Source organism: Chiloscyllium plagiosum, chromosome 3 (assembly GCF_004010195.1).
Source record: "Chiloscyllium plagiosum isolate BGI_BamShark_2017 chromosome 3, ASM401019v2, whole genome shotgun sequence".
In the NCBI taxonomy this organism is placed as follows: Eukaryota; Metazoa; Chordata; class Chondrichthyes; order Orectolobiformes; family Hemiscylliidae; genus Chiloscyllium; species Chiloscyllium plagiosum.
The window spans coordinates 28690151-28711833 of NC_057712.1; the positions used below are offsets into that span (position 1 = coordinate 28690151).

Below are 21683 nucleotides of genomic sequence, written 5' to 3' on the forward strand. Positions count from 1 at the left end.
ATGTTTTTGAAGTCAGTATATAAAAAATAAAAATCAAAAACATCATAGTTAAGGATCCTATGGGGTATTGTGACCATAGCATGGCAGAATTCAAAATTCAGTTTAGGGGTGAGAAAGTGGAGTCCCACAGCAGTATTCTGGAATTAAACAAAATAAATTATAGAGGCATGAGGACCGATTTGGCCCGAGTGGAATGAGCAGGAAGGCTAAATGGTAAGACAGTAGATAAACAATGGCAGACGTTTAAGGAGCTACTCAATTCCTCACAATTAAAGTATATCCCAGTGACAAAGAAAGATAGTAAGGGGGGGGGGGGGGTTAAAAAAAACATGCATGGCTAAATGAGGAGGTCAAGGACATTATAAAGTCAAGAACTAAAGTACACCATATTGCAAAGGTCAGTGGCAGGATGGAAGATTGGGAAACTTTCAGACATAAAGGAAGGCATACAAAAAATTTATAAGAGCTAAGGTAAAATATGAAATAAAACTAGCACAAAATATCAAAAAGGTCGGCAAAAGCTTCTATAGATATATAAAAGAAAAGAGAATCACTAATGGTAACGTTGGTCCCTGGAAGATGAAACCAGAAAGTTAATAGTGGGGAACACTAAGATGGCAAAGATGCTGAATCAATACTTTGTCTCAGTTTTCATGGCGGTGGACAACAGTACCATTCCTGTTGGAATGGGCAAGTCAGAGGCAATAGGTACTGTAGAACTTGGGACAATCAACATTGACAGGAAAAAGTCACTAAGCAAACTATTAGCATTGAGGACAGACAAGGCCCCCGGGCCCGCTGGCCTACATCCTCGGGTATTAAAGAAAGTGGCTGCGAAGATAGTACATTCATTCGTTAAAATATTCCAAAATTCCCTGGACGTGGGAAAGGTTCCAGTGAATTGGAAAATGGCTAATTAAACACACTTGTTCAAAAAGGGTGGGAGGCAAAATATGGGAAATTAGAGTTTAACATCTGTTGTTGGGAAAGTGTTAGAATCAAAGAAGCAATATCAGGATATTTGGAAAGTCAAAATGTTATCCATTAAAGTCAGCATGGTATTATGAAGGGCAAATCATGTTTGACTAATTTGCCAGAGTTCTTCGAAAAAGTAACAAGCAAAGTGGATAATGGGATGTTCTAGATGTAATTTATCTGGACTTCTGGATGGCATTTGATAAAGTATCACAGAAAAGGTTAATTCACATGGTTGAATCATATAGGATTAGGAGCAATTTATTAGCCTGGATAGAGGACTGGCTGATGGATAGAAGATAGAGTCAAGGTAAATGGGTATTTTTCTGAATGGCAAGGTAAAACTAGTGGGGTGCCAGATGGTTCAGTCTTTGAACCACAGGTATTTACCATCTACATTAACAACTTGGATACAGTGATAGAAGGCTCTATAGCCAAATTTGCACAAAAATAGACAGGATGGTAAATGGCAATGAGTAAATAAGAACCTTAAAAAAGGATATAGGTAGGTTAGGAATGTGGGCCAAAATGTGACAGAGGGAGTTTAATATGGATAAGTGCAAAGTAATGCACTTGGATAAAAAAAAAATGGGAAGGCAACCTATTATCTTAATGGGGAGTCACTTCAGCTGCTCCACTGCAGAGAGATCTACGTGCATTTGTTCATGATTCACAGAAAACTAGCATGCAGGTACAGCAGATAATATAGAAAGCGACTGGAATGTTAGCAGCTGGAGAAACAGAATATAAAGGTGAGGAAGCATTGTGCCAATTATCCAAGTTATCGGTGAGAACACGCCTGGAATATTGCACACAGTTTTGATCCCCTCGAGGGGGGGGAACGTAGTGGCACTGGAGGCATTTCAGAGAAGGTTCATTAGATTGATCCCAACAATGAGGGGTTTATCATATGAAGAGAGGTTGAACAGTTTGGGCCTATACTCTCTCAAATTTAGAAGAATGAGGGGAGATCAAATTGAGGTATTCAAGATGATAAAAAGATATGGATAAAATAGATGTGGAGCGGATGCTTTCTCTTGTGGGGCATTTTAGGATGAGAGATCATAGTCTTAGGATAAAGGATAGCAAGTTTAAAACCGAGTTGAGGAGAAGCTACTTCTCCTAAAGGGTTCTCCTGTGGAATTTGCTACCCCAAAGTGCGGTGGATGCTGGGATATGAGTACATTTGAGGAGTTAGACAGATTTTTAATTGGTAATGGGCTGAAAGAATACAGACAGAAGGCAGGAAAATGGGGTTGAGGAGCATATCAGCCTTGATCATATGGCTGCGCAGACGTGATGAGGCAAATGGCCCAATTCTGTTCCTATATCTTATGGACTTATGAATGTATGAAAACACAAAGCAGTCACTATGTTCTGTCCACAAAAATGATCCTGACCTTATAGTTGCCTGCTACTTTAAGACACCTATGTACTCCCTGGACAACATGGGTGTCTCAGGCCTGTTGCAGTGTTCCTGTGAGGCTCAGCACAAACTTGAAGGGGAGCATCTCATTTCCTGCTTGAGGACTGTGCAGCTGTCAGGACTTAATATCAAGTTCAATAATTTAGAACCTGAGCATCTTCTTCCAGACCCTTTACCCATCCCCACACCTTGTCATCACATGGGCTGCTTTTATCATAGCCATGCCATTTTCACCCAGTTATGGTTCCCATTAGCATTCAACTTAAAGCTTGTTTGCTGCTTTCAAATGAATAATGGAAACCCTATGCCCATATATTTATCTTAAGAACATGTACTTACCTTGGATTTATCTCCCAATGAAATAATTTATTTAGTCTCTTCATTCAATGCCTCAGTCGAGTGACATAAAGCAAACTTTTTATTAGCCAGCATCAATGGGACCAGGATTGCACTGGTTAATCAAGAAGTCCACACAATCAATATAAAAATGCACACCAAGTAATAGAAACATTAGGCAGGGTGTATCAGTATCACTATTATATTTAAATAATAATGCAACTTCGCTTTAAATAAAACTTACAGCAGAGAGCCTTCTCAATCGCACCCTTAGCTGATTGCTCGGACATCGTTGAGATCAAGATAATACAGTAAATATTCCTTATTTCAGGTGTATAATTTTGCCAGTTTATCAGAAGTACCGATTTGTAAGGTGCCGGTTAGTTTTCTGTAGCTTGACTAGATATCCCCTTCATGGTATGTCTGCAAATTTATATTGTATCTTTCTAATGCTCTCTTTTACATTAAAAGTATTGGAACTATAGTTACTTGTTACAAATCCTTTTCTTTGTATCCAGACTATCTCAATGGGACCTTCAAGTTTCAATTTTTGATATTTTTTGCATATCTCTATCCATTTTTAAGGATCTATGCACTTTCATATCCTGATTCTTTGCAGTCACAACCCAGAACTCCAAAGATTGTGTTGCCCAACTAGATGCAAGGACATCACCTTTTCGCCACAGAAGGACTTAGAATGGAAGCAGAAGGATCCAGTTGTCAAGGTCAAGTCATTGCTGCAACTAGCAATGAGTTTGTCATGAGAAATCTTGAGAAGCATTACAAAAGACCAACGGAGTGTGCTATCATTCCTCTGGACTAAATCTGAATACAAATCTAAGAGATAACAGCACTATGCTGCTTCATTTTTGTCTTTTTTTTTAAAAGAAACAATGCAATCTCACCTTCTTTACGAGCATATGCCTGGCTTGCTGCAATCACTTCTGGATTATCGGGGTTGTAACGGGTTCCTTCTGGGAAAATCACAAGATATGCCTTAAGAGGAAAAACAAAACTGTTAAAATTTGCTCATTTAAAAGTGACTATTGTAGGTTGTTTTCACATGCAGCTTTGAAACATACTGCCAGCATACTGCAATCAACTACTGGTTAAACAAAGTAATTTTTCTAATCTCACATTTGAAATTATGTAATAAGTTTGGAGCAGGCCCATACAGGTAAAGTGACTTGAGATTGAGTACTTTCCAATCAAGTCACACAAAGCTGGTTAGCCTCACTAGTCGAAAAGACTGGTTTTGAAACATGGGTCCCAAGATTTTAAGGAGTCCAGAAAGGCTAACAGAGGGATAGATTCTGCTTTTTTTTTTCCATTTCTCAACTCACCAACATATTACTGATGTTACTACATAGTAATAAAATAAATATTTTCTGCAAAATGGTGCTATTTTCCCTTAGAACTAGATCTCATTTTCAGGAAATATGATATTCTTCAGGCAATCAATACAGTTTTTTTGGTCTTGTTGGGAAGGGTTAGACTGTGAGAAGCACAAGGTTTGGAAAGATGGAGCAAGAAAAGGATTGGATGCAGAGTTTGGAAAGTCACTACAGCTCCCCCTCAGAGTGTTATAACTGGCAGCAACTGTAATTAAACAGGATCCTCAAAGCAACTTGACCCAGCGTGGAAACTGAACTCATGCTTTGCAGTAGCTCTTCCTATTATCAACTACTCACCCAACCAACTGAGCTAGGATTGCATTGTTCTGAAAATGTCAACGATCGCCAATAAGGACTGCAATTCCAACAAATCTGTACCTCAAAATTTGATGGACACCTGAAAAGGGCATGTGAGAATGACAAGATACCTAAATGCTAATATATATATTCCAGCAGCCAGCGGACTAACTTCAGATCATTTATCATGTGCATATTTTGCTACCTCCAGGTCCAATAATCCCCCCAAAACCTCAATTTGCTCCATGGAATACAATATTGGAACTCAGTAATGTCAAAGCAATGGTGTCCATCTAGGAGATTTCATCTCCCTCCACTAATTGCTGTTCTCCAGGTAAAATGGGAAATTTACACAGGCATTGGCAACACACCATGTTTAAAATAACTAAAGTATTACATCTCTAGCACCAAACTGAATCCATTAATGAGGAGAATTTCATGATCTAATGATCCCAAACATAAACAATTCTGATCAAATTCCTTTCTTTTCATTGCTTTAGTATCTCAGACAGGGGTGGAATAATAATTGCATTTGATCCTCAAAAACATTACAACTCACAGGGCTTCTGATTCTTGGAAACAGCATCAAATCTACACCCATGTAACAGAATTAAATTTCCCCTTGTCCTGCTATGTTACATACTGCATATACAATGTATTTTAGTTCACCAAAAAAATAGTCTTAGCAACTGGTTAAACATTTTGGAAGTTCTGAGATCAGGTCATAAACCAATGGTGCAACCATTTCAAAAATAAAATGTCATTCAAGATCAATTACCATTAGAGCATAGTTTACAAAAATAGTAAAACAAAATTAAACTTTAAGCAATATTTATCTAATATTGCCATCAAACGTAAACAATATTGAAATACTTACTGGAGTGCCCACTATTATCTGTTGCTTAAGTTTATCAGCCATTGCTTTTTCGTTGAATTTGGCACTTCGCTTGACATATATTCCTCCGTGCTAAAATATAGATATTATGAATGACATCTTACTGCAAAGTTCACTGGGTTTCATCAGAGAAGTTTTAAAATTACAATGTAAACAGCACAACTGATTATATTATTATTGCTAGGTTTCAAAGTGATAACTGTTGATGGATAAACTTTACCAGTCCTGTATATCTGCAATGGACAAACCCATAGTCCTTTATATCATATCAAAAGTGCACAAAAAACATTAAATACAGTGTACAGGTCTCCATAGTCAAAAATCACACAACACCATCAGTTGAAGAAGCAGTGCTTTGAAAGCTAGTGCCTACAAATGAACCTGTTGGACTATAACCTGGTGTTGTATGATTTTTAACTTTGTCCACGCCAGTCCATCACCAGCTCCTCCAAATTACAGATCTCCAGTTCAACGGTAAACTTAAGAGTTCGCTCTAGAAGCTATAATCAAAAAGTCACTTTTTGCTATGCAAATATGAAACAATTAATGTTAAGTAAGTTATTACTCTCAGTGACAAACCTTAAATACTTCCCACTTCAACATAATTGGTTAAGCTGTTATCAAGATCCCAATTAATAGCGCTGAAAACAGAAAACTAAAAACTTCCATCATTTTACTCAAACTGTGACTGCAGCTGCTAGTCTCACTTGCTCACACTTTTACTTTTATTGGTATAAATTAAGGGTCTGGCTGCTTTCCAGTATTTTGTCAAATGGAACCACACTGCAAAATCAGTACATTGTAGATCTACTATGTATACCATGCTGTAATTATTACTTTTTTTCAGTTTGGCCTTTTCAAAAATCTTACACAATACATTGTTCAACTGAATTAATCTTTCAAATACACAAATGAAATTTGCTTCAAACACTGTAGCCTTAAAATCCTATAAGTTGCTGACTTGTGATCAAATTGCTTAATGACCTCCACCTTCAGGATTTTTTATTTATCAAATGGCTACTTCCTGAGTTTACTGCACAAGAGCATAATCCGTAGGAATCGATATGCTTGCTTTGGAAAATAATTTGACATATGGGGAAAAGGCCTGAGAATGGCACAAGGTGAATTGTTTTTTCAGAGGACTAGCATGAACAGCACAGACAAAACAGCCTCTTTCTGTGCTGTAACCCATCCCTGATTCTATGGCATTGTAACTGGGAAAAAAAATACCTTGTTCAGTTTGTTTGTTATCTGTAAGAGTGAACATGGGGGTTCTTCAATAGTGACTACCATGTTGGATATGTATAAAAAGTTTTTTTTTGCTTCCAGATTTTAAATAATGAAAAAACTGTCTGTCTTTCTTAAAAAATACAGTCTACAATTCATGGAACACCAAGATTTGCTAGTCTGGATTACAGTTTAGATACTCATGCAGAAGATAATGAAATAACAGAATTACATTCGGTTATGATCACTTCTTCTCAGAAAGCATTCATCGTCATTGAAAAGGATAGCAGGCTAAAAGGCTTAAAATGCATTGAATAGACTTGTATTTCCTTAATTGTAGAAGATTGAAGGACAATTTATTTGAATTATTGATCTGATCCTAATTAATAAGTCTGAACACAGGAGACAGACAACTAGAACAAGGGGATATAACATAAAAATTAAAGCAAGCCATTCAGGGCTTATGTTAAGAACTTCAATGATCAAAGGGAAGTGGAAATTTGGAAAAGGTACCCCATAAAGTTGGGTCAATTAAAAATTTTGAAATTAGTGTTCATAAGATTTGAACAGAAAATTTATCTAACTTGCTTTGAGAAATACTAGAGGCATACAGCTATTTATACACTTTACATTCAGAAACTTACTAAGATTATTCCTGTTCAGATGACGTGAGTCCTGTCTGATATGCTGCTTCCATAGTGTCAGAGTACAGAATATCACTCAAACTTGCAGAACATTTTGCCGGGATAAGTAGAACAAGTTGTGAGGGTGGGCCCATATTGGAATCAACAATTTAGGGTGTAGGGTTGCTCACTGAGCTGTAGGTTTGATATCCAGACGTTTCACTACCTGGCTAGGTAACATCATCAGTGGCAACCTCCAAGTGAAGCGAAGCTGTTGTCTCCTGCTTTCTATTTATATGTTTGTCCTGGATGGGGTTCCTGGAGTTTGTGGTGACATCACCACAAACCCCATCCAGCACAAACATATAAATAGAAAGCAGGAGACAGCAGCTTTGTTTCACTTGGAGGTCGCCACTGATGATGTTACCTAGCCAGGTATTGAAACGTCTGGATATCAAACCTACAGCTCAGCGAGCAAACCTACACCCTAAACCTCGACCTGAGCTACAAACCTTCACAAACCTTGCAGGAATCAAAAATGCAGGGACATAAAGGGTTGGAGTTCTACAGACAAAGTGTAACTATCTAGAGAGAAAGTTAAGAGTAGGATATCAAATTGTAGCCATTATGTCTAGTGTCACATGATGATTTACATTGGAGCAGTAATACATATGAAGCTAATATGTAGCTGGAGACATGACACAGGTGGAAAGGCTTCAGATTCCTGAGGCATTGAGTCCCATCCTGGAAAAAATTAGCCCTGTACCAAACATACAGGTTGCATCACAACAGGGTTGGGCTACTGGTCTTACACTGAGATCAACTGGTGGTGTGGAGGTGGATTAAATAAACTGGTGAAGGGAAATCCAGACGAAGCAGTAAAGAGGAGAGTAGAATGGTACATTGAATAAAGAGTAGCTCAAAAATAGATGGGATATGGTAAGCATATGCAAGGCAGATGATAATGGATTTTAAGCACGTGTACAAAAACTCCAGAGGAAGGCAAACTTTGAGAGCTCTAGGCATGTCGTACAGGTGGAATATAGTATCATGGTGTTTGTGTTACTGTGCTAGTGATCCAGAGGCTCTGATGATTGATCAAAAGAAAATGTAATTTGATAAAGAGCCACCAGTCAGTGACCATGAAACCAGGGATTGTCATAAAAACTCACTGGGTTCACTGATTCCCTTTAGAGAAGGAAATGTGTCATCCTTAAATTGATCGGAGAACTAGTAACACAAATCTGCTGATTCCTAACTGGCTTCTAAAAAGGCTTATTGAGCCACTCAGTTGGACCAAACTATTGCAGCGTACACAATTAAACCTAGGTACATCACTTGAATTAACAAACACACCCAGCCTAATTGACCATCCTCATCTAAGGACTGTGGCAGATTTCAGAGAACTGTCCCACAGTCAATTCAAACGACAGATTGACACAATCTGACTCTTTGAGATAGACATTTCAGCAATTGTCTCACCCCTCTCCACCATTTCTGGGGGGGCACTGTAAAGGGAAGATCATAAAATGTTGCATAGTTGTTTGTAAATCTAAAGCGAATCTGAGTCAGCGAAGGAAGCAGTTTTTGTTCATAATAAAAAAGCACAGAGTGGCTGAGAGGATACAGAAAATAATCTGGATGAAAGACTTCAATGAGTAGTTGGCTAGCAACCAAGTTGTCACCTCCTGAAGGCGGTACCTTTTAGACTGAGACTGTGGCTGGTGGTGATATAAGAAACACAAACATAAGTCGAGTTGTCACAGATGTTCTGCTCATGACAGTATGAGAAGTGGCACACTGCACTGATGAACAAACCTGTCAACTATAGGGCAATCAGTCTGGTGGTGAGCAAATTTGGTGAAACATTAATCCAAGGTGGAAATTTTCAAGGGAAATCAGGGGCATATATGCCACTGGCTAGTGTCAAACCTGGCACAAAGGAAGATGGCAAGGGTTATTGGGGTGTCAACCACCTCAGTCATGCGTCGTCACTTCAAGATTTCTTTAGGGTAGCAGTCTGCGCAAGGTGTTTCATCATAAGATCAGAAGTTGGGATGTTCACTGATGATTTCATCATGTTCAGTACCATTTATGACTCCTCAGATTGTGAAGCAGTCCGTGTCCAAATGCAAGACCTGGTCAATATTCAAGTTTGGGCTGATAAACAGCAAGTAACATTCATATCATACATGTGCCAAGCAAAAACAACCTCCAAGAAAGGAGAATTCAACCACCAACGCATGACACTGGCATTAATGGACCATTAATTAATGAATTGATCAATGGCATTACCATTACTGAATCTCCAAATATCTACATCTTGTGGGTTACCACTAACCAGAAACTGAACCTTACCATGTATTTATAAATGGAGGCTGTCAGAGCAGGTCAATGGTTAGGAGTTCTATGGGACATAGTTCACCTCTTGGCTGCTCATTGCCTATTCACCAACTACTCAGCACAAGTCAGAAGTGTGACGGAACTCAGCACTGGCCTGGCTGCCGGCACTCAAGAGATTTGACACCATCCAGGAAAACAAAATCTGTTCTGTCATCATTACATCTAACAGTTCCAACACTTTTCCCATCCACCAGTATGTGTACTATCTACAAGATGCACTGCAACACCTCACCAAGGGTTCTAAAAATTACCCTGAAACATGTAACCTCTCCCACTATGACAGACAAATGCAGCATATACACTGAAATACCATCACCTGCAAGTTCTTCTCCAAGCCATATTTCATCCTGACTTAGAGCTAAACCAGTATTCCTTCACTGTTATTGGATCAAAACTGAAACTCCCTCCTGAACAGCACCATGAAAAGGTTTAAACCCATGTGGCCACAACATCTCAAGAAGGTAGTTCACCATCACCTTGGGGACAATTAGGATTCAGCACTAAAGACTGGCTTAGCCAGTGACATTTGCATCCCAATAAAAAAGACAATCAATTGGCACATAGAAAATTATGACTCAACAAATTAGGTCAGCATGGATTTGTTAAAGGCTACTCATGCTTTGACTTGTTTACTCAAATTATTTGAAACAATGGCAATTGATTAAAGTGTTTGATAAAGTAAGATATAATAGACTGTTACTTGTCGCTTGCAAATACTGTTAGTTAAGCAATAGAAATCAGTGAGTAGTGACCATTTGTGTCAGGCTGATGGAAGTTTGCAGCAGTGTTCTCCAAGGATCAATATTAGAAGCATCACCTTCTTTAACATATATTCATGACCTGGATATGAATGTATATATGGCAGAATTTCAAAGTTTGCATCTGACAACTGGACTGTAGTAAACAGTGAAAGAGCATAGCTTTCATTATTCTTTCAGAGGATGTGAGGCTTACTAGTTAAACTAGCATTTACTGTCCATCTTCAATTGCTCGAGAAGCAGAAGGACATGGGAAACCCATTGCAAACCTTACAGCCTTAACAAATGAAAGTACAACAGCCAACAGAAGAACAAATAAATTTAAGAATATTCAAGATGCCTGAACTGAAGGTCTGTAGCTATAATACAGGATTGTAGAGCTGGAGGTAATTGTAGAAATAGAAAAGGATGAAATCTTGAAGGGCTTTAAGGACAAAGTTTGGAGTTCTTGAATGCAAGAACTGCTTAATTATGAGCTAATGTAGGTCAAAACGTGCAGAGATGATGGTGATCCAGTCTTGATGTATCAGGACATGAGCAGTAGAACTTGTGACGGCTTCAGACTTGGAGTTTTTTGATTCTTTTCCTTGAATGTAATAAGTTCAAAGCAGTTATTCAATAACAGGACAATTCAAAGTTTGTGAGGAGATGTGTAGCTTGGGTACTCGTTGTTGTGGTTCTGTTCACCGAGCTGGGAATTTGTGTTGCAGACGTTTCGTCCCCTGTCTAGGTGACATCCTCAGTGCTTGGGAGCCTCCTGTGAAGCGCTTCTGTGATGTTTCCTCCGGAATTTATAGTGGTCTATAAATGCCGGAGGAAACATCACAAGCACTTCACAGGAGGCTCCCAAGCACTGAGGATGTCACCTAGACAGGAGACGAAACGTCTGCAACACAAATTCCCAGCTCGGCGAACAGAACCACAACAACAGGACAATTATTCAAAATGGCATGTTAAATAGCTGACTTGCTTTCACATTAAAAGGAATTGTGCAAAATGAGGTTGGTGTTCAATTGAAGGTCTGTTTTCATAAGCAGAAAGGCATGGCAGAAACTGGTTGACCAGAAAATGTCTGAGTAAACCAATTACATAATTCTTTGAATTCAAATTGCGTCCAATGCAAATTGTTTGCCTTCCGCACAAAATTTAAACAAGGTACCATACCTGAGAGAAATACCATCCATACAAGGGGAGCCACTTCAACCCATCCTTTAGAACGTAACGCACATGGCCAAGTGCATTTTGCCGGATTGCTAACATATCAGCAATAATCCAGTCAACTGAACAAGAAAAATACATTGCTCAGAATTTTATAGACATTTATATATATGTATATACTTTTAATATACAGAACATGTTGAAGATTTGTTTTATGTTTGAGAAAGGTCTGTTTTTGAACCAGCCTATTCAAGAGTTCACAAGCTGTAACATTTTTATTTGTCTGTGAAATAGATTTATATGCAGGGAATGCAATACTATACAAATGCTCAAAGATTCACGGAAGTAGAAGCTCCTAATCATCGAAGAAGTGGCTCCAAACTTAAAAATAAGTCCAATCCATTTATGAGATCACTTAGATGTCACAATTATCAAACAAAATCTTTGGAAAGCCCTTGCACTTTTACAAATAAGTAATACTTGTCCCCTGTGACTAAGTGCTCACGACATCAGATTAAACAAGGGAAAATAAACATTCAGAAGACCTGCAACCTCAATTTACACTGAAACAGAACAGCTATAAAAATGGCATACAAGCCTTATTAGAACATGATGCAACCAAATTCTTGAAGTTTAAACTTTTTTTTTAAAAATTTGACTTTATAAAAAGCCCATCAGATGACATTGTCTGATTTCTGTTTAGTAGTAAACTTACTTTTTATGTCAATTATTTGACTGCAGTTGAAGTCAGTATCATACAGAAGATGGCGAATTCAAAAACAATAGCAAAATGAGTCTTTTTAAAAGTAAAATCTTGGTTTGTAACTTCATTAGGTTATTAAACTTAGATAGATGACGTGTGCTAAGTTGTAGGTACCCCCATTTCACATTTGTTAGATCACTTTCCTGTGGCTATTCAATATACATTTCTTGTTCAGAACCTCGCAAGCCTAGTCTTCTGTCTCTTCCATGTGACCTTCCTTTTCTCCCATCACTGATAGTTTTGAACAGGGATGGAGCAGCGCACTATCACTCAAATTGCAACAAAGTTGCCAAACTGCCCATTGGTATTTTCCAAAAGATTCACTGAGACCAGCTGAAGCCTCAATGAAAGAAATAATTGATTTTTGCACAGGCAAGTTTGCAGATAACAGTATATTACAACTATGCTTCTTCTATTATCAAATTACATGACAGCAGGAGATTAAAAAGAATTAAATGAGTAAAGATAGCTGAGAAGTGGTGGTCAGTATGGGGAAAATTAGTTCACCACTATTGAATTCAAGGAAGACAAAACAAAACATTGTGTTTGTATGACAGACTAGCAGCTGCAAGTGAGCAAAAGGATGTGTGTACTCACGTGTCTCATTTATTACATATCCATCAAAAGTTAAATGAAACGCTGACCTTTATCTTAAGGGAGAGGAAGTGACTTTTTTTTCTACAGAACCTTGAATAAGCTTTCCTGGAGTATCATGTACAGCTTTAGGCAACAAATAGAGTCACAGAGATGTACAACATGGAAACAGACCCTTCGGTTCAACTCGTCCATGCTGACCAGATATCCCAAGCCAATCTAGTCCCACCTGCCAGCACCCGGCCCATATCCCTCCAAACCCTTCCTTTTCCTCTACCCATCCAAATGCCTCTTAAGTGTTGCAATTGTACCAGCCTCCACCACATCCTCTGGCAGCTCATTCCATACACGTACCACCCTCTGCATGAAAAAGTTGTCCCATTGGTCTCTTTTATATCTTTCCCCTCTCACCCTAAACCTATACCCTCTAGTTCTGGACTCCACCACCCCAGGGAAAAGACTTTGCCTATTTACCCTATCCATGCCCCTCACAATTTTGTAAACCTCTATAAGGTCACCCCTCAGCTTCCGACACTCCAGGGAAAACAGGCCCAGTCTGTTCAGCCTCTCCCTATAGCTCAAATCCTCCAACCCTGGCAACATCCTTGTAAATCTTTTCTGAACCCTTTCAAGTTTCACAACTTCTTTCTGATAGGAAGGAGACCAGAATTGCACACAATATTCCAACAGTGGCCTAACCAATGTCCTGTACAGCTGCACCATGACCTCCCAACTCCTGTACTCAATGCTCTGACCAATAAAGGAAAGCATGCCAAACGCCTTCATCACTATCCTATCTATCTGCGACTCCACTTTCAAGGTGCTATGAACCTGCACTCCAAGATATCTTTGTTCAGCAACACTTTCTAGGACCTTACCATTAAGTGTATAAATCCTGCTAAGATTTGCTTTCTGAAAAGGCAGCACCTCGCATTTATCTGAATTAAACTCCATCTACCACTTCTCAGCCCATTGGCCCATCTGATCAAGATCCTGTTGTAATCTGAGGTAACCTACTTGGCTGTCCACTACACCTCCAATTTTGGTGTCTTCTGCAAACTCACTAACTGTACCTCTTATGCTCGCATCCAAATCATTTATATAAATGACAAAAAGTAGAGGACCCAGCACCGATCCTTGTGGCACTCCACTGGTCACAAGCCTCCAGTCTGAAAAACAACCCTCCACCACCACCCTCTGTCTTCTACCTTTGAGCCAGTTCTGCATCCAAATGGTTAGTTCTCCCTGTATTCCATGAGATCTAACCTTGCTAATCAGTCTCCCATGGGGAACCTTGTCAAACGCCTTACTGAAGTCCATATAGATCACATCTACCACTCTGCCCTCATCAATCCTCTTTGTTACTTCCTCAATAAGAGTGAATCAAGTTTGTGAGACATGATTTCCCACGCACAAAACCATGTTGAGTATCCCTAATCTGTCCTTGCCTTTCCAAATACATGTACATCCTGTCCCTCAGGATTCCCTCCGACAACTTGCCCACCACAGACGTCAGGCTCACTGGTCTACAGTTCCCTGGCTTGTCCTTACCACCCTTCTTAAACAGTGGCACCACGTTAGCTAACCTTCAGTCTTCCGGCACCTCACCTGTGATCAATGATACAAATATCTCAGCAAGAGGCCCAGCAATCACTTCCCTAGCTTCCCACAGAGTTCTCGGGTACACCTGATCAGGTCCTGGGCTTTTATCCACTTTTATGTGTTTCAAGACATCCAGCACTTCCTCCTCTGTAATATGGACATTTTGCAAGATGTCACCATCTATTTCCCTACAGTCTATATCTTCCATGTCCTTTTCCACAGTAAATACTGATGCAAAATACTCATTTAGTGTCGCCCCCATTTTCTGCGGCTCCGCACAAAGGCCACCTTGCTGATCTTTGCGGGGTCCTATTCTCTCCCTAGTTACCCTTTTGTCCTTAATGTATTCTCAAAAATGAGTTTTCTTGTAGGTAAGACAGCATAAGTTCCCCAGAATTATAGAAGGCTTAATGGAGTTACATCACAAAGGCAGATTTCACATTCATTTGAAATTAGATAGATGAAGGATGACTACCTTCTTTCAAATGATATGGGATTTGTTCACAGTAAATAAAGATAATATATTTAAATGTTCAAGAGAAAAATCCAGGAAGCATTTCTTCACAAAAGGTAACGAGCATCCTGAATGTTACTCCTTAACTCCACTATCTGCCCCAAAACCTGCCAAGAATCAGTCAATTATCAAGAATTTTTTTTAACTCAAGAATATTATAGGTAGCCACCGCTATGTGAAACGACAGCATTCCCAAGAACCTTTCCTAAGCCGGAAATGGTGTAAAGTGAAGGTGCACGATTTATATGGGAAAAAGTACCGCCGTTTTTCGTAAAAACAAAAATCCTCTTTGGATTTGCAACAACAGGTACTAATGCTCATCTTTCGTAAAAGTGAAATTACTTAAAGCGAACATTTAAAAAGCGGGGGATACCTGTAAACGCTTTGTTGGATTACGGTAAGATATACATCATCCATTATCAAAGGTAAATGATGGAATATATTTGTCGGATTGAATGGTTCACTCTTCTTTCTATCTCCAGTATTTGTCTCTTCCAAATTAAGGCAAAGGCAAAATCTGATCTTGGTATTCTCTACTCCTCCTGCATCTTCTCATCCTTTGGAGTACCTCATTTTGCAAGAGTCCATCTTTCCTCCCTTCAAAATTTGACTGCAATTACTGTTACATGCAAGTCTCAACCAAGATATCAGTCAGTCATTTCTGTCAGCATGGTAAATTACCCCTCCTGATCCTTCATGACCAGCCAGCAACTTTAAACACAGCTGGTCACAATTAAACTCACCTGGATCTGTTCCTATTTATACAAACATAGTCAGAGAACTTCAAAGACCACTCTTCCTACTCATACATTGTTACCATCTGGAGGTGTGCACACACACCAAACTCTGGCCTTCTCCAAATTTTCATTTGCAGGGTGATCTTTGACAACATCACCTAAAAGCATATGAAGTCCAAATATTAAGCCCATAACACTCAGCTCTATTGCTGTATCAATTCTTGAACTTTCTACAGTTTCTGATATGTCACACTGCTTGGCCAAATGTCCATATTTGGTAGGATTAGAAATTTTCTCCAAAAATAAACTGAGAAGACCAGAGCTATTGGCTTTGCTTCCCGCCACAAGCTCAGTTCTTCAAAATATATTCAAACTTTTTCCCAGACACGAAACGGAACCAGGCCACTTGCAGCATATGATGTGTGTTTTACCCTGACAATATTCTTCTGCCCACATATTGACTCTGTTATCAAGATTACCCACTATTACCTTTCAATATGACTTGACCACATCCCTGCATAACTGCTAATGGAACCCTGACTCATATGACTCCTGAAGTTGACTATATTCCAGCTGCTTTTCATTACTAATTCCATGTAAACATACATATCCAGAACCACTGTTCCCATCTTAAATTGCACCAAGTTCTCGTCTCTCCAATAACCTGTGCTTCCTTATATATATATGCTCCTGTCCCAGTAATACCTCAATTTAAAGTTCCCATATAAAAGCATAATACTATGGATCCTGGAAACTTAAAATAAAAACTGAAAATGCTGGAATTGCTCAGCAGAGGCAGGATTCTTGCACTTATCTGTCAAAATACTGATAACCCTTTAACTTGGATAAAGTGCTGAAACTTCATAGAATTATAATAGGTCATTCCAATTTAAACCTAGGCATACAATTAATCGTAGGAAGCAATAAGCCAAAACCATATTAAAATAAGCTTTTTAATTCTTTCAATTGTAATCGTAAACTCAACAATACAATAGAAAACAATTTAAGATTCAGAACAGAAAACAGTATATTTAAGTAAATCTTCAACATGAAAATAAGCTCCCTTACCTGTGCACTGATGGTTAGATAAATAAACTATGTTTTCCTTTTTCTCTGGCAGGTTTCCATATATAACAACCTGTAAAAAGTTTTACAGTTCATTATAATGCATTTACAAATACTCAATATTATGAACACCCCATAGTATTGATCAGGTTGTCCCCACCCAACACAAATCTTACGAGTCTATCAATTTACCATGCACTTTGCAGTCCATGCAAAGTTGTCAAAACAAAAGTATGGTAAAGCCAGAATATTTACTTATCAAAATCTTGCACAAAATTCCAAACAATGTATATTGCTTTAAATTCTTAGCAACTTTGTTTTCAAAAATAACAGCTGTACTATTTTAAGCATACTCAAGATTGTTTCTTGCCATAGAAAGGGTTTGTTTATTGCAGATGATTCAGTTTTTTTTAAATAAAGGGTACCGGCTTCACAGGAACACCTAGCAAACATTTAAGCTTAAAAACACACCAACTATTTAACTCATACACTGTGCCACTTGGCTAGTGATGTTTTGATTAAAAAACAAGGTCAACAATTCCTCAGAAAATTCTTCCTCTCCATTTTCATGAAGCTGTCACCCTCTTAACGAGTTGTCTGATATTTGTAATCTCTTCTTTACAAAACAGTCTAAATGCTGCAATTTTTCCCCATTAAATACCAATTGGCCAATAGGACTGATGTAAGTCTGAGAAATAAGAGGCCTCATTTTACATGCCTTGTTTCTTGCTTTATGGAAATGATTGATCAGTCACTGAAGCATAGACCTGCTACCTACATTCATGGTAATGATCAGCTTGCACTTGGCATGCTCAGGGCAGATGATCATATATGTTCAAAGAATAACTCCAGAACCCCATCAGTCTCCTTGTCCAACAAACTGATTTACTTTTACATTATCTTTTTATTCAAAAACAAAGAATAAATAAGCATACTTTGTGGAAACAGGTTTCTAACATTGTCTTCCTTCACTACTCCTGCCAATTCCAAGGAAAGTGAGATAGAGTTTTGAAAACATTTTAAAAGAACTCAACCCAAAGGTGTGACACAATCAGTTGGAATTTAAATTCCTATTAAAACCGATCAGCCAATTGTGAGTGCAAAAATTGTCCCACTTTGCTGTCGCTCTATTAACAGATTCAATAACTCAGCTTTTAAGGCTATGCAGTCGTGGCAGGAGTTTCAATTTAATAATACTAGGTATAAGCTTGGACCCATTAACGCTCCTACAAAGATCTGGAGTAGAGTTGAAGGTCTTTCAAAGATGGCTGCACTGCGATATTCCTTAAGTTCACATTCCTACTCTTTCCCCACAATCCTTGGTAACCATAATCATTAAGAATCTATCTCAGCCTTTTAATGTATGCAAGGATTCTGCCCCACTTCACCAGCCCTCTGCGGCAAGAAGTTCCAAAGACTGAACACACAGAAGAAATTCCTTTTTATAACAGTCTTAAATTAGCAGTCCTTAGTTCACAGATAATACAGTCTGGCCCAAGACTTTCCCATGAGGGGAAACATCCTCTCAGCATTTATCCTGTCAAGTCCCTTAAGAATCCTAGATGTTTCAATGAGATCACCTCTCATTCTTCAATGAGTAGAGTCTCAAACGGTTTCGCCTTTGCTCAGAAAACAATTTCATACCAGGGATCATCTGAGTGAACCTTTTCTAAACTGCCTCCAATTAAATAATACATTTTCTTTAAAAAGGGAACCAAAGCTGCTCAGGGATATAGGTAGATTATAGACAAGTGGGGAAAAAAATTGGCTGATGGAGTAGTGTAGGGAAAGAGAGATTTTCCATTCTGGCAAGAAGAAAAGAAAAGTAATTTACTATTTATATAGAAAGATGTTGCAGAAGTGGTGTGGAACAAATACAATCTGTCACTTTGTTCAAGACATACAAAACTTGAATGTGTATGCACAGCAAATAATCAAGACGACAAACAGAATATTGGCCTTTATAATAAGGGAGCTAGAGGACATAAGTCAGCAAAGCCTCAAATATAATTCTGTGTACATTTTTGTCTTGCTTACTTCAGGAGGGATATTCTTGTACTGGAAACAGTTATTTACAGATAACTCAATGGATTTGCTAAATGTACATCGACACGCGCCACAGATCACAGGTAAAGTTTAACTGACTTTTCCCACTACTTAGCATCTCAAATTTCTAAAGCCAGAGTCTGGATTGAAGATCTATCTGCAGATGAGGAAACAATGCAGAGAATCTATTGCCTAGAAGTCAAAAAGGTAAAAGCAGCAGACTAATAAATTTAAACTTCAGAGCTGAAAACAAACTTTGCAAGCTGCAGATGGTTCATCACAAGCAAAGTTGTGCCCAAAGATACATCTGACTTGAAGCAATGCATGTGATTCTACAAAATCAAAAAGATATATTTACTCGTGTTGAATCAGATTGGAATTCAAGACACATAATAGCAAGAAAACACAAAACAGAAAGACCTAACTTAGTAATTAGAGGTGATGAAAATTGGGAATCATGCAATAAGCATGGCTGATCTCATTGACATAGAGGATATCAGAATATCAAATTGGAAGAAGCAAATAATGAATTAAGTAAAGCCCTGTCTGTTACATTATTCTGATTCACCTAACATGGGTTAGTACTGTGAATAATAAAATTCAAATAACTCTCCACTACTGAAGCTAAGAATCAGAAGCAATAGAGAAATGTATACACAGAGCAGGGTTGATTTATTTTTCACTCAACAGGTAAGAAAGATTGCGAAAATTCCGAATACTTGCACACCACACCCCTCTTACTGTTTTTATTTACTAATACCAAGTATAAATATAGTTAAATTAACAAGGTTTTGGCATCCTGGAGGAAATCAGTAATTCTTGTTCTCATTTACTTCCTCAGGAACTATGTGAAAAATATGTGCTGCACGAGAAGGATTTTCTCCATTCATCTTCTGATTATGAATATATTTGTAAATACAATTTCTGTACCCAAACAGGATGTTAAAAATAAGGCATAGAACCTAAGAAGTATGTTGCAAATATGTGCCGACATTGCAAACTGTGATCCAAAGAATGCATTGTGGCAAACCCAGTGCACGCAACGAGCCAGTTATACAAACAATAATGAATTTCAAAGATGAAGTCAATATACTACAAATCTTTCTTTTAACATTTAACACTCCCAAATGTGCATTCTCTGTATATCAGCTGAAAACACTCACAGAAACATTGTATATATTTTTCAAGTTCCTCGTCAGTAGGTAGAAGTCTGATCAAGTGTGATGACAAACATATGATGTGGAGGAGCCAGTGTTGGACTGGGGTGGACAAAGTTAAAAATCACACAACACCAGGTTACAGTCCAACAGGTTTATTAGGAAGCACTAGCTTTCATAGCGCTGCTCCTTCATCAGATAGTTGCGATTTAAAATGTTGACGTTCACTACAACTCTATGTGCAGCAAACTTCAGCAATCAGACAAGCATACAGAAATGAACTCTGTTTTTAAGAGTGCTCTCTTTGAACAGCCATTTGGAAAATACATGACTGGACGGAGTCAAGCTGTTACTGCAGAAAGCAAGTATGGATATGATGGGCTGAATGAATACTTTCTTTACTCTAACAATTCTGTGCACCATTTTTGCTAATTACGAAAGATTTAACTATAAAGAGAGGAGTAGAACGGCACAGTTTATTGAAATAGCAATGCAGATTGAATTAATAGATTCTATTCCCATCAAGGAGAGGTCAGAAGCAAATTATTCACTTTAGTGAAAGATTTTAACAGGAGATTTATGTTAAGTGAGGAGTAAATGGAAAAGTAGGACTTGTTTCTTCAAAGCAAAACAATGAATAAGCAGATTTTGAAATTCACCAAAGGAGGCCATTGATGTCACCATTCATGTCTTTTTTTCAATATACTGATAAAACCTCAAGTTGTCTCAGGACTGTGACTTGATAGTAGTTCAGGGATTTACATATTAATCAATCAATACTTGCACCCTCATGCTAAGTGATTTAAGACTTAACTGCAATGTGTTTTTTTCAATATATCACATCAGTTGTATGACATTTTGACCTTTTATTATAAATTCTATGTCCTATGATCCTGCTCCACTAGTTACCTGACTAGTTACCAGCAGCATTCCAAAAACCTGTACTTTCAAATAAACCTGTTGGACCTGGTGTTGAGATATTTAACTAAAGTTAAAATGAGTAACACTCTGAGGTACGAGTAGAGCTTTCTCAAACTTAGATTTTCTCAAGCTTTTCTATTTCTAAAGGTGTCACTTTTCACCACATACCATTGGTTCTGCTTTAACGCACATTCCCTTAACGCAAATTGGCTATAATGCGATTGAAGAATCTAGACCATTATGTGTGGAATGCAAACTTTCTTTACCTGTATTTGCTATAATGTGATTCTGGTCCTATTGGTTTAACTGGTTTCTGCTATTATGTAATTTTCTTCGAATGAGGGATCGCACAGGGACTAAACTATCGCGTTACATTAGAACAGACTGTATTTAGGTTTTTCCTCGTTTGTGAAGGGAGTTCTCGAATGTTACATTATGTAATAGTTTTCTACTAAGCAACTTGCACGTCATAGCTTGGATATGCTTCTCTTCTGTGTCATTTTGGGATCTTGATCAGATAAACCAATGGGCCGAGAAGTGGCGGATAAGAGTGCTTTTTGGAATACTGTGCACAATAAAACTTGAAAGGGTTCAGAAAAGATTTACAAGAATATTGCCAAAGTTGGAGTGTTTGATCTAGAGGGAGAGGCTGAATAGGCTGGTGCTATTTTCCCTGGAGTGTCAGAGATTGAGGGGGGACCTTATGGAGGTTTATAAAATCACGAGGGGCATGGAAAGGGTAAACAGGCAAGGTCTTTTCGCTGGGTTGGGGAGTCCGGAACTAGAGGGCAT

General features: G+C 38.3%; 1 protein-coding gene across 2 annotated transcripts in view; it reads right to left on the minus strand.

Annotated features, from left to right (window-relative positions):
- Positions 1–21683, minus strand: part of agpat5 (1-acylglycerol-3-phosphate O-acyltransferase 5 (lysophosphatidic acid acyltransferase, epsilon)) — a 99782-nt gene that overhangs the window by 52974 nt on the left and 25125 nt on the right. For both annotated transcript variants that reach the window (XM_043679258.1, XM_043679250.1), the window contains exons 2-5: positions 16771–16840; positions 11499–11614; positions 5306–5395; positions 3643–3733 (exon numbers count right to left, since the gene is read on the minus strand). In XM_043679258.1, coding sequence (XP_043535193.1) covers positions 3643–3733; positions 5306–5395; positions 11499–11614; positions 16771–16840 — 367 coding nt within the window. The remainder of the gene's footprint in view (positions 1–3642; positions 3734–5305; positions 5396–11498; positions 11615–16770; positions 16841–21683) is intronic.